The 17,362-nt window shown below is 45.9% G+C and overlaps 1 protein-coding gene across 1 annotated transcript in view; it reads left to right on the forward strand.

Annotated features, from left to right (window-relative positions):
* kalrna (kalirin RhoGEF kinase a) overlaps positions 1-17,362 on the forward strand; it is a 790,772-nt gene that overhangs the window by 580,093 nt on the left and 193,317 nt on the right. The window contains exon 34 of the mRNA XM_078228353.1: positions 12,360-12,606. Within this exon, the coding sequence (XP_078084479.1) occupies positions 12,360-12,606 (247 nt within the window). The remainder of the gene's footprint in view (positions 1-12,359; positions 12,607-17,362) is intronic.

Consider the following 17,362-nt stretch of genomic DNA (forward strand, 5'->3'; position numbering starts at 1 on the left):
AAACATTGTTCCTGCTGTGTTTCTTGCTATTGGCCTTCATTGTATGTTTGGCACAGGAGTTAGCTTTTAAGCCTCGACATTTAAGATCCTAAGATGAGCCGAGGAACCCTTGATGGTTCATTGGAAAAAAGAAGCTGCGCACAGTTCCCAGCAACAGAAGCTAAACTTCTCCAGGTACCGTAACTCGCAGCATATATATCGACCTCTGAAGCCTCCAAACTCCTTTCAAAAATTGGGGTCAACTTATACACTTAGTAGAAAATATGACCTGCAGATGTGGGTGATTTTGAAATGTGAAAAAAAAATTACTTCATATTAAATTAATATGGCATGGTTTATCGAGTGAATTACCTCAACGGAGATACTTTAACTACAATCAAAGCATAAAACTCGTTGAATTCATTGTCTTCACCATCCGACATTGATTTGATTTATTATTGTCACATGTATTAGCATACAGTGAAAAGTATTGTTTCTTGCGCACTATACAGACAAAGGATACCGTACATAGAGAAAGAAAGAGAAGAGTGCAGAATGTAGTGTTACAGTCATAGCTAGTGTGTAGAGAAAGATCAACCTAATCTTAGGTAGGTCCATTCAAAAGTCTGATGGCAGTAGGGAAGAAGCTGTTCTTGAGTCGGTTGGTACGTGTCCTCAGACTTTTGTATCTCTTTCTCGATGGAAGGAGGTGGAAGAGAGTGTGTCCAGGGTGTGAGAGGTCCTTAATTATGCTGGTTGCTTTACCAAGGGAGTGGGAATTGTAAACGGAGTCAATGGATGGGAGGCTGGTTTGAGTGATGGACTGGGCTTTGTTCACGAACCTTTGTAGTTTCTTGCGGTCTTGGACAGAACAGGAGCCATAGAAAGCTGTGATACTACCAGAAAGAATGCTTCCTATGGTGCACCTGTAAAAGTTGGTGAAAGTCATAGCGGACATGCCAAATTTCCTTCGTCTTCTGAGAAAGTAGAGGCGTTGGTGGGCCTTCTTAACTATAGTGTCGGCATGGAGGGACCAGGACAGGTTGTTGGTGATCTGAACACCTAAAAACTTGAAGCTCTCGACCATTTCTTCTTTGTCCCCATTGATGTAGGCAGGGGTATGTCCTCCACTATGCTTCCTGAAGTCGATGACTATCTCCTTGACATTGAGGGAGAGATTATTGTCGTTGCATCAGTTCACCAGATTCTCTGTCTCACCAGATTCTCGATCTCTTTCCTGGACTCCATCTCGTTATTGTTTGAAACCCGACCCACTATGGCGGTGTCATCAGCAAACTTGATAAATCGAGTTGGGGGGGGGAGTTTGGTCATAAGGTGTATAAGGGGTATAGTAGGAGGCTGAGAACACAGCCTTGTGGGGCATTGGTGTTGAGGATGATCGTGGAGGAAGTTGTTGCCGTTCCTTAGTAATTGTGGTCTGTGGGTTAGGAAGTTCAGGATCCAATCGCAGAGGGAGGAGCCGAGCCCCAGGTCACAGAGTTCGGAGATGAGTTTCGTCGGAATAATTGTGTTGAAGGCTGAGCTCTCGTCGATAAATAGGAGTCTGACATAAGTGCCTTTGTTATCTAAATGTTCCAGGGTTGAGTGCAGGGCCAGGGAGGTGGCATCTGCTGTGGACCTGTTGCAGCAGTAGGCAAACTGTAGTGGATCCAGGCTATCTAGGAAGCCAAAATTGATTTGTGCCATGACTAACCTTTCAAAGAACTTCATAATGATGGACGTCAGAGCCACCGGATGATAGTCATTAAGGCACACTGCCTGGCTTTTCTTTGGTACCGGGATGATGTTCATCTTCTTGAAGCAGATAGGGACCTCAGATTGGTGTAAAGAGAGGTTGAAGATGTCTACAAATACCCCCAGCTAGTCCGCGCAGGATCTGAGTGCTCATTCAGGTACCCCATCCGGGCCAGTCGCTTTCTGTGGGTTGACCTCCAAAAAGGCTGCTCTGACATATGCAACGGTGACCTCAGGTACAGGTTCGTCCAAGGCTTCTGGGGTAGGGGATTGATAATAAAAACAGAAAATTCTGGATAAACTCGGCAGGTCTGATAGCATCTGTGGAGAGAAATAGAATTAACGGCTGTGATTTACCCAAAAAAAAAAGGTGGGGAGGAATTTTCCCAAAATATTTCTAAGTGTCAGAACAGTGAGAAAACAGGAGTGTCCCGCGCCGGTCTCTTGGGCTCGCTCTGCATCGCAAACTTTCAACACTTAGTGCAATGAAGGAGCCTCCATGTGAATCACACAGTCACGGAGGCTCCAGGTGCATGACTTGCTCAAAATGGCCGCAGCTGTGCGCCGTTAAGTAGGGGGAGCTGCATTTAAACACTAATGATGCACTCACAGTCAATCACGCCAGGAAGATGGCAACTCAGAGCAGCTCCACGATTTATGGAGGGAGAGTTGGGACGGCTGCTGGATGCCGTGGCCATCTTCTTCTCTTCAGACAGTTAGTGGCCCAGGGGTCGGGCCAGCAATGCAGCCTGGAAATGATGGTAGCAGCTGTCATTGCCCGCTCACTGACACGGAGCTCTAGTGGTCAATGCGGAAAGAAAATGAATGCTCTTGTTCAGACAGCAAGGGTGAGTGTCCATCCCGTCCTGGCATCAGTCCCATCTGGCACGTTTGGAATGGTCATGTCGATCCACTCCTTGACACCCTGCCACCTTCCAGCACCTGAACCCCTAGCATCTTCCTCCAACCCCTCTGGCACCCACCGTCACAACCCCGGCCTCCCGAGGCACGGTCCCGAAATTCGAGACCCGATTATCCCCTCATCCAACACCTCCAAAACTCTTGGCCCTTCCAGCCATCAGGCTTTCAATCCCCCATCCTATCCCTGCAGGAGAAAATGGCCCCTAACAAGAGGGAATGGGAGAACACTGGCATTTGGGATCTCTGAGTTGAGTGTCCTGACTCCCCTAAGGAGTTGCCATTGAGGCCTCAGGTGGGGCCGAGTGGGGCTGAGGAGAGAGCCATGACCAACAGTCAGGTTGGCATGTGCCACAGAAGTGAGGGGCCACATAACCTTCATTCATATTACCTATCTCAATTAAGTTGCAATCTGCCCAGATACTTGTCCCGCCCTTGCACTGAACCATGTGTTCTCTGTTGCAGGAGGCGACCCCAATGTGGCTAGGCCATTAGGGGTTGGTGCCCCCCACACCCTCCCCGAACCACCGCTACGACCCCCATCGATACCCCGGAGGGAATGTCCGAGGAAACCTTGGAGAAAAGCACTGAAGAAACCTCCAAGGAAAACACCTGCCAGTCGACACAGGCATCAACTGCACAATCCAACAGCGCAGATACAATCACCACGGTGGGACATGTTAGCAGTGAGGCTTCAGGGACATTCTCTGGTGAGCACTACATAGCTGTAGATGCACATCACATGGATGGAAACGTCCAACGGTCTAGTCAAGTGGAGGTCTCCTGGAGCCAACGAGACAGCTGACCCGCAGCCAGGTGCCAAGCCTCTGGGATCAGTTCTCCTGAAGCTGCTGGAGATGTAGCGGCAGAGCCGGGGGTGGGGCTGTCAGGAATATTCCAGCAACTGCAAGGCAGTTTTGAGGAGTCCTACAGTCTTCAAGCGCTGTAGATAATGCAAGTATTGCATGCTGTCCAAGCTAACACTGCAAAGGTGGCAACCGCGGTGGAAAGCCTGGAGCAGGAAATGGTTGCCATGGGTAGCAGAATCCAAGGCATGGCCGAGTCCAGGAGGACCATGACTTGAGGGCCTCAGGAGCATCCTCAATATACAGTGGGCCATGGCTGCAGGCTTTGAATGGCCCAGTCACAGCATGCCATGGCTGCGGGCCTCGAGAGCTTGGCCCAGTCTCAGATGGCTATTGTTGAGGGAGTGCAGAGCTTGGTCCAGATTCAGAGGGCCAGCTCCGAGGGCTCACATGCCATGGTGTAGATGGAGTTGGACCTCTAGAACTGGCAGTGCCAGGTGACTACAGAGGCCACTAGAGCTCACTCCAGCCACCCCGCAGTCCCATGGAGTGTCCTGGGGCTCAAGGGCACCCCTTGGGAGGGAGAAGTGCTGGAGCCCATGCCGGGGCCTTTCACCCCAGGAGACTCCGGCCATCCCTAGCCTTTCTGTATCTCCCTCGCTGACACTGGGGCATATCATGGTAAGCGGGCCAAACAGGGTGTTATCCGTGACACCCAAAAGTTAGCCCGGGCCCTCCAGGTCCCAGCTCTCAAGGGGACGCCTGCCAAGAACAGGTTAGGAGCCAGATTTCTTGTGCCGAAACATACCATAGTGAGTTGTCATCACCTTCCAGTTTGGACGAGTAATTCAGTAACACGGCCAACCCAGGCCCATCACCCTGGTGTGATGTTAATGGTACCCATGGCGGGGAGTATGGATGTGTTGGGGTGGGTGGCGCTACACCATGCCTCCCAGTTGGCGAACCTTGCTGCGATGAGGCTCTCCATCACTGTCCTGCCCTTCCAGACCCTTGCCATCTCCTGTCCTCCATTCTCCTCCTCTTCTTCATCCTTCACATCCTTCTGGGCCGCCTCCTCCTCCTCCTCAGGGGCATCCTCCCAGACTTCCTCCTCCAGGATGTCTCCCTGTTGCTGCGCCAGGTTGTGAAGAGCACAACAGACCACGATGATGCAGGAGATTCTCAAGGGGCTGTACTGGAGGGTCCCGCCATAGCAGTCCTGGCCTCGGAACCGCATCTTCATGAACCCGATGCACCCCTCGACAATGGACCGGGTGGCAGCATGGACCTCATTATAACAGGTCTGCGTCTCGGTCTCGGTCTCCATACTGGGGCCATCAGCCATAACCTCAGCCATTAGCCCATGTCCCCCATGAGCCATCCCGGCAGCGTGGGCTGGTCTCCGGGGATATCGTGCATGCTCTCTGGGTGCTGTGCACACACCTACATGATGTCAGCCAGGTGGCCACACACTATCTGCACATTAAGGGAGTGGAACCCCTTCCGATCGAAAGGGCATCCCTTGATCATATAGGGCCCGCGAGAAACCCATCCTTGTTCTGGGGTGGCAGGGGGAGGGAGCAGAAAGGAGAGAGAGGGAGACAGAGTCAGCCCGTAACATTATCCATCCCAGGCCGCTCAGTTCCTCCCAGTAACCCGTGTCACCATAAGTCTGGATGCTGACAACCCGGCACCATCCCCGGTGCCATGCGCCATCTCAATGGGGTGCCGACCATTGGCACATCTTTGCCACAGTGGGCACAGGTGGCATAAGGGTGGCAGCAAGAAAGTCCCCATTGGGAACCCTTGAAGCATAGACATGAGTGCACCCACCTGGACCTCTGGTGCACTGGCTTCCAGGAACATCTGAAAGTTCAGACAGACGGTGGCGAAGCACCCTCGTGACCTTTACGCGATGGGTGGCCATTGTCGGGAGCACTGCAGAGTCCACGCAGTGTGAGGAATCGTGTTAAGACCTGCTGAGCTCCCTTGACTGGAGCGACAGGTGCCAGACCTGATTCTTGTAGCAGGGCTGTGATTGAATGTCAGCAATAAACCACAGAGCCCGTGCAGCAGGAGGATGGCACGGAAACCAGAGCAACATTACTGGGGTTGGGTCTCCATCTCAACCCATCGGGGGTCGTTCAGCGGCCAGGGGAAATGCGTGCAACATGAGCCCCAAGCCCCTGCTGAAACTATCAGTATATACAGAAACGTTGCTTTTGGGGCTGGGAAAAGAGGATCAGCTTATCTGCCGGGTCAATTTATATACCACTTATAACGCAGGATGTGTCTCTTCTGTTGCGGCAGGACTCCAGTCAAGAATTCTTTGTCCTTAACTAAATGTAAGGCAAGAGAATTCACATCCACATACCTGTTACTCCAGACTGGAAATTCCCAGCAAGTGCATTATCTCTGTGGCATGATCAGATACAACCTAGAAATAAATGTCATTATCTTAACCTAGGTAAATGCTCAAATTAATTAATCTTACCAGAGTTGTTAACACCATGTACTATAGAGGGCAGTTTGGAATGAAAGAATTATTGTGCTGATTGTTTAAAACTGAACATATTCTACCAGGTAAATCTAAATATAAACTTTTTGTCATTGACATTTAAAATTCTATAAATGCAGTTGGGTCTTTTTTTTTACAAATCTTTGCTCAATCCCTGTGACAATAATTGAAACCCATGAACTTGTCTGTTTTAATACACTTCAACTTAACTTTTGGCCTCATTTACAGCCTCTTATCTATACCTCTGATGTAATATGCCATTTTAAGGCCCCAAGGTTACAAGCATGTGAGCTGACAAAAGCATAACTGATGCAAAAGCAGCATTTCAAACAAGGGCTCTTTGAGCTGAAAGCAATGTGAAGTCCGATGTACAGATTGCATTTCAAGTGTTGAATTGAACAACTGTTTAAACATCGTCTGTTTAATCAAAGTGTCAGTGTTGCTCAGCACTTTTGCCTCTGAGTCACAGGGTTCTGCATTCAAGTTTCACTCCAGGGCCTGAACAAAAACCTCTAACCTGACAGCCCGGTGCCGTCCTGAGGGAGTGCTGTCCCTGCGGGAGGTGCAGTCTTTCAGATGGGACATCAAATCGAGATCTCTGCCACCTCAGGTGGATGTAAAAGACTCCATCCATGCCACCATCTCATTGAAGAGCAGGGGCATTCCACTCAGTGTCCTGGCCCATACCTAGCCCTCAATCAACATCACAAAAACACATTCTCTGTTCCTTATTGTTTGTGGGAGTTTTCTGTGTGCAAATTACCTGCTGCACAAACTGCATTATAACAGAGACAACACTTCAAAGGTGCTTCATCGGCTGAAAGGCACTCTGAATCTGATGGTCATGAAAAGAACTATATTCGACCAAGTCTTTGTGAGGGGGTCTAAAACCTCGCACTATATTTTTTATAAAAGATTTATAAATATCCTCATGGCTATTTCTAAAGTGTTTATAACTGGACAACAATCTTGAAAATTGGCTGAATCGGTGTCTGCATGTGACCCCGAACAAAAGAAGCTACCTGGCAGTGTCAGGGAAACTCGCACATTGTTACCCCTAGGGAGCCAAAACAACTCCCTGTAGGCTGTACTCGCCAAATTCATAGAAAGCTATGCAAGACCATCTGCATTTCACAAAACAGGATGGTCTGCTGAGATAAAGGGCCCTGCAACCTTCCTTCCTATTCTTAATGGGTGAGACATTTAATAATCTCAGGGACCCAGATAAGAGGTACTCATCCCTTGTTAAAGGCAGTGTGGAGAGGTGGAAGTCATGCGACATGGGCCTCTGACTTGTGGAACCAGTAATATCTTGCTGGACTGTAAAGATCAGTCCGCGGTTTACCATCTAATTGGCAGCCTCACAGAGAAGTGGCTGTGCCCAGATTTAATGCCTGACCCCATATACACTGCTTCTGCTGGAAATTCTGTGCCATTGCCTGCAGGACTGATTCATCCCCACATGCCTATCCCATCATGTGAAGTCAACACCACTTGTTGAATTCTGCAGCATCAGTGTTCAGCATGGTAATTTCCGGGAAGGAATTTCTCATTTGATTTGGGTCCTGGACTTTGGACAGATGTAAATTACTGGGCCATAAATTCCTCGAAGGGGTTATCATAGTGCAAGTTGGTTAAATTTGCCATAGTTTCAGAATTGATTTCATTGTTGTACATTAAAAATGATCGTGGCCTCAACATTGAGAGGTCCCAGCACTTGAGTAGTGGGACACTCCATGCATTTCTCTTTAGACTGGCAGCATCTTTCTAACGAGTACTTGTTTTCTCTCCCTCCGTCGGTTTCTTATGGGTGGCATGGTGACACAGTGCCTTATAGTGCCAGGGATCCGGGTTCGATTCCCGGCTTGGGTCATTGTGCGGAGTCTGCACGTTCTCCCCCATCTACTGGGGTTTCCTCCCACAGTCCGAAAGACATGCTGGTTAGGTCCATTGGCCATGCTAAATTCTCCCTCGGTGTCCCCGAACAGGTGCCGGAGTGAGGCGACTAAGGGATTTTCACAGTAAGCCAACTTGTGACACCAATAAATAAACTTAAACTCAAGTTTTGCATTGAATTATCTAGCAAACGTCTTTTAGAAGTTCTTAAATAAACAACATTCTCTGTAGGGTTTAACCACAGTTGATGTGGGTAAGCACTTCCAGTTGATGTGGGAAAGCTTGGCCACACAGAATCTTCCACATCCAAAAACATGTAAACATAGTTTGCTACATTATTTTTTAAATGTTGGAGACAGAAGAGAAAGATGAGTCATCAGCAATCATGGAAGCCAAGAGAATTGGGCAGCGTTAGAGAAGAGCCGGTTCCTTACAGACATATTCCACCGCAACAGTTTACAGAGAAAGACGCTCTTTCACTAACATCATCTTATACTTAGAGGTGGCTTCATTTCATTCCTGAAGCCTGGGAAGATCTCTACCAAGTGTGACTTCCATTTATGAAGACATCTGAAGAGGCAGTTCACAAAGCCCTCGTGCTGCTGTCATGAAGAAGAGCAGAAGACTCACTTACAACCCATACTCTTGAGGAGAGTAGGACAGTAACTCATTGATCTGTGGGGAAATAAACTGAATGGAGCCATTTACTTTGAATCCTTGCGAGAGTGTGTGCATCTGATTCTGCTTTCATGAAATCAGACTTGCTGATATTTCCATCTTGTTCTCCAAGATCCACAATCTATAAATTGTGGTTTCCAGTTGTGGCCTGGAGTCTGTACCAGGAGGAATAGATGCTGCTGTTCCTGCAGCTGCCACTGGCTTCAAGAAGAAAGGTGGAACAAACACTGACATTGCCTCAGTCTACACTGTATATGTCATATCTTGTGAGATGCAGCACAGACCCTGGTGATGGTCAGTAAATATTGTTCTCTTCAGCACATTCTCAAGATCATCTTCCGTGTGATGTAGAGCTAGGGGCTTGTTAATGGGCATCCACTGATAATTGCAAAATCCTGTTCCATACTCTTTGGTATCCTTGTGTTCTGTGACTTACCCAGTGGCAATTCTTCCTTAAACTACCTAATCAACCTCAAGCTTGCCTGTCTGGATGGATGAATGGTTATGATAGAGGACATTGTGAAATGGGGCAATTTCTCCAAAACTCTTGCATTCCTGTCAGAATCTCCTGACAGTGATTGACACACACCCATTCTTAGTTTCTCCATTCTTTCCAGGAGATGACTACAACAATGGATAGCACAGGAGGAGGAAGACAGAGGCACAATTACCTCAGTGTGAATTACCATTAGGAGGATGAGAAGCCGGGGATGGGAGATGTTGGATTCAAAACACCCATGAGTTCTTGTAGAGACCTCCTTTTCCACGTTACTGTGGCCCAACCATCTCCAATTCATCACCATTTGCTTCCTCGTTTCCACACAATATTCATAGTGATTAAATGTCTTAGTGAGGAAATAGCACCAAAAGATTCAGGAGAAGTAGGAACTGGATAAGGATGTGCTACCATCGCAACAAAGGTCAAGGAGAAGCTTGCCATAGGCTTTGGAGTCCTTGGATGCCATAAGTCAGGTACAAGAAGCTTCTTCAAGGATTGTTATGCTTGTGTGCTGGGTTTGAGTCGATTTTCAAAGATGTGTTGCAGCTGAAAGTTGTGACTCTTGAGTCAAAAGCTTTCATTTATGGCAATATCATCAAAGCCCAGTTTTCACTGCAGACATCAATGGAATGTATGGCAACGTCATTGGAAACTGCAGAAGATACCCAGCTAAGTTGCTAATGACCTGGCAGTGCTTCCCCATCCATTGAAGCACAGACTGCCGCCCTGATGACAATAAGAGACAGAACAGATTATATCCTGACTTCCAGTCCATGGCACCCATTTTCCAGTATGCATGCAGTATTTTACTCTTCTCTGCATTATATTTCCTATGGCTTTTGCTACCAAATAAACCTGTTGGACTTTAACCTGGTGTTGTTTAACTTCTTACTGTGTTTACCCCAGTCCAACGCCGGCATCTCCACATTATATTTCCTATGCCATTGTTCTGACGTGCATTTTATCCAACTCAATCCGTACTCTTGAACTGCCTCCCCTGAAATTTATGGTTTCCCTGGTGTTCTAAATTCACTGATGTGCAGAAAACATTGTGAAAAGAAAATAAGTAGAAAGGACCACTTGAGGTAGATGAATTTTAATGTGGAAAAATGTGGAATAAGGCACTGTGGTGTAGGTATTCGGAATGTGATAAGACATCAACGTTGGCGCCCAAGCAGGAAGAGGATTTGAATTTGATGATTGACAAGATTCTTTCAGAATATGATTAGTATCAGACGGTTAGTAATGTGCCAAATCCTGTACAGCCATACATCTGGAGAATGTGAGAATGCAACTTGGATTTCACTCCATGCACTGGCCACTTTAGGATAGATTCAGTTCAATAAAGTAAGTGGATAATTAAGGTTAGCACCTGAATTTCAACCCCCCCCCCCCCATCCCCCTCCCACACACACACAGAAAAATGCCCTCTATATCTGCATATCTAAATTTATTTTTTGTTCAGTAAGGACAGATTTTAATGCCAATTAAATGGTGTAGAAGGGAGAGAATGGCTAATATATCGGATCCATTTTCCACAAAGTCCACTACATTGTGCCAGTATTGGCTGGGGGAAGTTACAGAGATAGGGAGGGGCGAGGCCATAGAGAGATTGAACATAAGGGTAAGAATTTAAAATGTGAGGTTTTGTTGGACCAGGAACCAATGTAGGTGATGAGAGACTGGCACTTGATGTGATACGTTGAAAAGTAATCAAATGATCACGTAGTATGAATAGAATAGACCTGCAATTTTATTTCTTATTCTTTTACAGGATGTGGGTATTGCTGGCAGGCTGAGCATTTGTGGGCCACCCCTAATTGCCCATGAATTAAATGACTTGCTGGGTCATTTCAGAGGGCAATTAAGAGTCAACCACATTGCTGTGGGTCTGGAGTCACATGTAAGCCAGACCAAGTAAGGGCAACAGATTTCTTTCCTTAGAGGACATTTTACAACAATTGATGATAGTCATCATAGTCACTATTACTGAGATTAACTTTATATTCCAGACTTATTAAATTAATTTAAACTCTACCAGCTGCTGTGGTGTGCTTTGAATCCATGTCCCAACAGAGAAGGCTTCTGGATTACTAGCCACCATATCCCCATTTAATAGGGAGGTCTAACCCTCCTTTATATCGATGGTCTTGTAGAAATAGATGGGTTCAACCCCTCAAAAGGCCACCTTAGAAACTGTGGTTTAATGCTGGAACCGGGTCCATCTGGATCCCAAACTGATTCCAGTGAGTTGTTGCCAAGTTTACAACAGGGTTCCATTGGAGTTGCTGTTGATTTTCAGAGACTGATACTTTAGCCTGAAAAGATAAATCATGGATTTCACAGTTACCCGATATCCGTGCTTCATTTTATATGGGTTTTAGAAAAAGGCCTCTGAATTGTAATCCTGAAAATCTAAATAAGATTTTCAAAGTAAGATATAGTCTCGGCAAACCGTGCTTGAACAGAAACTGCAACCTATGCAGTTCTTAAAATAAACCTTATCAGATCAATGCAACTCAGTACCATATCTGGATCCCAAATCTGGACTTACAAAGCTGTTGGAGGTTGCCAGCTTTAATGCGCTATGAGTGTCATCAACAGTGGGAGAACCATTTATCTGATCAACAACGTTATTTCAATAAAGACACTACCTTAAAGGATCATGTTATTCAGAAACAGCTTGAAATTGACCCCTCCTTATGACAGCCTAATCTTCCTCTGTTGAAGAAATGCAAACAATTTGGCTTGATGCAATTGATTGCAAACACCAATGTGTGCAGATACCAGTATACAACCTCAAATAATTTTTGAAACAGTAAAATGTGTGACTTGCAGGATTAGGATACTTCCGGAGAGGGAAATGGTTGATGAGCTGACCAATAGGGAATTTCAACAGCCTGATTATAGGAATGGAACAATTTAGTCCATACAGCTACTAAAACTCATGCTTTCCATTTACATTGTCAATTTTGCTTGGTCAGCTGTGCTTGAAGAGAGGTTATTGTACCTTTGAAACATGTTGATTTAGCATTGAAGTAAAGCAGAAAATGCTGGAAGCACTTGGCATGTCTGGCAGCATCTGTGGAGAGAAAAACAGAGTTAATGTTTCAGGTCCGCGAGCAATCGTTCACACGAAGGGAAACATTTAATTTCAATGGAAAATTTTGAAAAAGAACAAACTCGATGTAATGGAAATCCTACAATCTTCAAAGATTTCATCTTTTTTGCCAAATTGTTATCATCATGTTATGTTATTATAATCCAAACACTTGTCATATCTCAAAACATCTTTATGTTTCCCCAACAGCTTTCTGGAGGCTGTGAATTGACCGTAGTGTTACAAGACTTCTTAGCCAGCAACAGCAGTGAACTCAGCATCCAAATAGGACAGACTGTTGAGCTATTGGAGAGACCGAGTGAAAGACCTGGCTGGTGCTTAGTGCGGACAACAGATAGAAGTCCTCCATTAGAAGGTTTGGTTCCCAGCAGTACACTCTGCATTTCTCATTCCCGCAGCAGTGTGGAGATGGAGTGCTTCTTTCCATCTGGAAAAGGTAAATGCGACTTTTTTAATGCTTTCTTTATGTTGGAAAATAATGTCAGGTTTGAATGACAGTCGTCCAGTTTGAGGTCGCACAAATGATTCTGTTTTACAGCGCTGCAATAAAAACATTCTCCATCTTTGAAATAATAGTGAAAACGTTCAAGGAAGGTCTTTCTGTTTTACTGCCCTAAAGGATCGCATTACTGTAGAAACAGCCTGAAATTAGCCTGTTCTTGTGAGAGCTTAAACTTCTCCAGTTGAAGAAATACAACAAAGTTGGCTCGATGCAATGAAATTGCAGACTTCTTTGGTACAGATGCCAACAAGCAATTTCAAGTAGTTTTTGATCCAGTATGATGGTGACTGTTGTAATGTAAAACATATGCGGATATTTGATGCCAATGTGTGGGACAATTGGAAGATCTACTTGATGAAAACTGAGAGGCCAAATTATTGTGTGTGGACCCCTCATTGGGAGGCATGAGCTACAGATTGTCATCTACTAGTTGCACAAGCAGTGCTCTTTTTTCCCAGCAAATGTCACTGTGCTGACACTTTATTGCTCTTAAAACCTGACCTTCCTGTGCACTCTGTGTTACACTCATTGTGAGGACATCAGCATCTGTATAAAATCTATTGTCTTTTTCACTTTGTGATCCCACAGAAGCAAACAGTCCAGTCAGATTGGCTTCTGCTTTCCATGGAGAAAGATCTGTACTTGCTGCCTTTTGAAATAAGGCATTTTTTTGCCTGTCAACACAGGAATGGACAACAGATTAGCTGTTAGGCACCATGTCATCTGCTGCAGCTAGAAAGGACACAGAGGCAAAGGAGTTTGGGACCATAGTCATTTTGACAATCACTGGCAAAGCATGACCCTCATTATATGTTGGATCAGGTCAGACTGGAGCAGGTGACACTGTGCAGTTACAGTCTCATGGCCTTTGCACTAATTACGCCTTCGAAAAGTTGTGATATATAACCCTAAGTACTGGATGCAGTCATATTCTTGCTCCCTTGCAAGATTCCTGCTGTCTTCTCAGCAGTTATGGTTTCCCATGTTGTTGCTACTGGAACTGCTTCTTTTCTTCCTCCATCACTATTTAAGGGTACCCGTAACTGCTCCTATTTTAATCAGATCATCTGCCTTCTAAGGAGCTCCTCAAGTCCAGAAAAAAGCTTCAACAACTTCTCCCACAAAAGTACAACATTCTGGAGAAACCAGTAATGTATGTCACAACAGATCCAATGATCCAACCACTTATCTGCAAGTGCTCTTTAAATAATGATACAAGCACAGTTGTGACTTACTGCAAAGCCAAGCTTTGTGTGAATGCCTTCTCCTTAGCAGAAGGTCCTTCAACTGCTTGAAAAGTGCAATGGGGTCAGAGTTGCATGACAACACCCCTACTGATTTGTTTAATGTTGATGTTGGATAAGGCCATTGCCGAGGCCACTATGTCTTAATGTCACTCAAGGTGCAGTAATAGATATTGCACTGCCATTGTCACTGTTGCTGTTCATCAGAAAGAAACAGATTACAAGGAACGATTCCCAGTTTATAATTGTTTGGTAGTACCAGACTGGAGTATGACTGAAAAAAGAGACATGTTGTCAAAGCTTTTCATCGTGCTCGCAATGTGGTTCGCTTACGCAAGCTGGAAGCCACATATATTCACACACACAGCCCTGTGCTTCTCAGACAGAAGGAGCATGCCTCTGCATTCTTCTTTTTTCAACTAAACAAAAATTTGGGGGAACCACCATTTCCCTTTGGCAATGCCTTGGCCAGTCAGAGTGCTTGGTTTGAATTTGAGTGCAAGCTTGGCAGTTAACTGTTCCTGGTGCATTCTCCTTGGTAACACCTCTACCAATCAGAATCCACTTGTCAACCGATCAGCTCTCTTTTCTCATACAGTATAAATTGTTGTTCCCTTTACTATTGGTATTCTTGTGCACTGTCCTGATGGATGCAAGATGAAAAGCCTCAACAGCGTATTCCGCTTTTCAGCTCAGCTTGGCCAAGAGAGGGTGAACGACAGTAAGACCCAGGAAGTAAGGTCCAAATGGCTGAATACACAAAATACCAATGTTGGGTGAAAGCAAATAGGCTGGACATGAGGCTGGAGTCAAAGTAACAGTGAGATGTGGGGATAATATGTTGCTGGAGGAGATTGCAGAAATAGGGCTGCTCGGGGAGGGGGGGCGGGTGTGGCCAACCATAGAGGGATTTAAAAATTTAAGGATTGAAACATTAAGGATTTGGGGAAGGTGGGGGTGGGGTCTCTGTGGATCATTCAATCTGCGGTTGACCCAGGGCTGTGCTAAATTGCCTCTTAGTATCCCAAGATCATAGGTTCGGGGAAGTAGTGGGGTAAGTACATGGGGTTACAGGGGAAGCCTTGGTAAGAGTCCGTGCGGACTCGATGGGTCTTCTTCTGCACTGTAGGATTCTATGAATTAGTCACCAACTGGAGGATATTGTAGCCTTTCAAGGGGCACCAACTTTGTGTGGAAAGTATGTTATTTTTGTCATTGTAATGCATTGTGCTGGAGTACATTGGACCTGATTTAATGTAGATCACAGCATAAACATGTGTACATTATCACAGTGGTTGGAGGCCTGAGCCATTTTGATGGCAGAACCTCGTCACGATAATGACAGCAAGTTGTGCTCACAGGCAGCCACTCATCTGTAGAAAGGGCTGGGAAATATATTCTGTGGATCCAAGCCAGGAGGTCACGTTTAAGGCAATTAGCTGGGTTGCGGGTGACTGCTGCAGCAGGCAGAACGGTGACAGGATTATTCATCTTCCATTTAAAAAGAAATAGGTTTGTACGTTTTGGAGCAACCTTCAGTGATCCCTTTAAAGTTCCACAAAAATGGCATTAGGTTCCTAAAAGCATCATGGAACCTGGTTTCAGGAACTGAAAGGCGGCAGTCCCAGGCTGGAATGCTGGCTTACCAGTTTGGAGTGTCATTGATGGTCATTATTATTTGCCTACCAACTTCATATCCTGCAAAATGAGTCTATGGAAAGACAAAAATCATTAATTTATGCACCTGAATGACATAGAATCTCTACAGTGCAGAAGGAGGCCATTCAGCCCATCGAGCCTTCACCAACAACAATCCCACCCAGGCCCTATCCCCGCAACCCCACGTATTTACCCCGCTAATCCCCTTGACACTAAGGGGAAATATATCATTGCCAATTCACCTAACCCGCACGTCTTTGGACTGTGGGAGAAAACCGGAGGAAACCCACGCAGACACGGGGAGAATGTGCAGATTCCGCACAGTTACCCAAGGCTGGAATTGAACCCGGATCCCTGGAACTGTGAGGCAGCAGTGCTAACCACTGTGCCACTATGCCACCCTGGCCGGAACTTTCTGGCCATTCACACCAGCGACGCCAACAATGAACAGAATACCCTAAAGCCTTTGCAGTAGTGGAACACATGGCCATCTGTTGCACTGCTCATCATTGGCTATTTTTAGCACAGCAAGATAACGCTGCAAGTAGCAAACTTGCATGCAGCACTCCTAACATTGCCGGCTGCATTGCAGGAGTTGGCATTTTAAACCCCGTGCTATTTACATGAGGTCAGGTTGAGTCTGTTTGGACAGCGGACGTAGTTCACACATCTCTTAGCAGTCATGAACCGGTGAGAACTCTAGGCCAGAGTTGGTGTTGCATGATAAATTAAGAATGGTCTTAATTCAGAGATTTTTGATAGGGCTTTGTTTAGAAAATGTATCTCCTTTATGCTTGCATTGGAAAAAGAGGATCAGGCAAGCTAGGAAAGCGTTTATATGGAGTAAGGGGAAATATGAAGACATAAGGCAACAAATTAGAGGAGTAAATTGGAAGCAGTTATTCTCGGGGAAATGTACTGAAGAGAGATGGCAGTTTTTCAAGGAATGTCTGTCTAGAGTTCTACAGGACAACGTTCCAAGCAGACAGGGAGGAGTTGGTAGGTTAAAAGAACCATGGTGCACGAAAGCTGTGCGGGACCTAGTCGAGAAGAAAAGGAAAGCATACAAAAGGTTCAGACAGCTTGGCGAAGATAGGGATCTAGATGAGTATACAGCTTGTAGGAAGGGACTAAAGAAGGAAATTAGGAGAGCCAGAAGGGGTCACGAGAAGGCCTTGGCAGGTCGGATTAAGGAAAACCCTAAGGCGTTCTATAAATATGTGAAGAGTAAAAGGATGAGACATGAAGGAATAGGGCCTATAAAAGGTGAAGGCGGGAAAATCTGTACGGAACCAGTAGAAATGGCAGAGGTGCTTAATGAGTATTTTGCCTCGGTTTTCACAGAGGAGAAGGACCTGGGTGGATGTACTGCGGGCTTGCGGTGGACTGAAAAGATTGAGTATGTGGATTTTAACAAAGAGGTTGTGCTGGAATCTTTGAATGGTATCAAGATAGATAAGTCGCCGGGTCCGGATGGGATGTACCCCAGGTTACTGTGGGAGGCGAGGGAAGAGATTGCAGAGCCTCTGGCGATGATCTTTGCGTCGTCGATGGAGACGGGAGAGGTGCCGGAGGATTGGAGGATTGCGGATGTGGTTCCTATTTTCAAGAAGGGGAATAGGGATAGCCCAGGAAATTACCGACCGGTGAGTCTAACCTCAGTGGTTGGTAAGCTGATGGAGAAGATCCTGAGGGACAGGATGTATGAGCATTTAGAGAGGTTTAGTATGCTCAAGAATACTCAGCATGGCTTTGTCAAAGGCAGATCGTGCCTTACGAACCTGGTG

Source organism: Mustelus asterias, chromosome 14 (assembly GCF_964213995.1).
Source record: "Mustelus asterias chromosome 14, sMusAst1.hap1.1, whole genome shotgun sequence".
Lineage (NCBI taxonomy): Eukaryota > Metazoa > Chordata > Chondrichthyes > Carcharhiniformes > Triakidae > Mustelus > Mustelus asterias.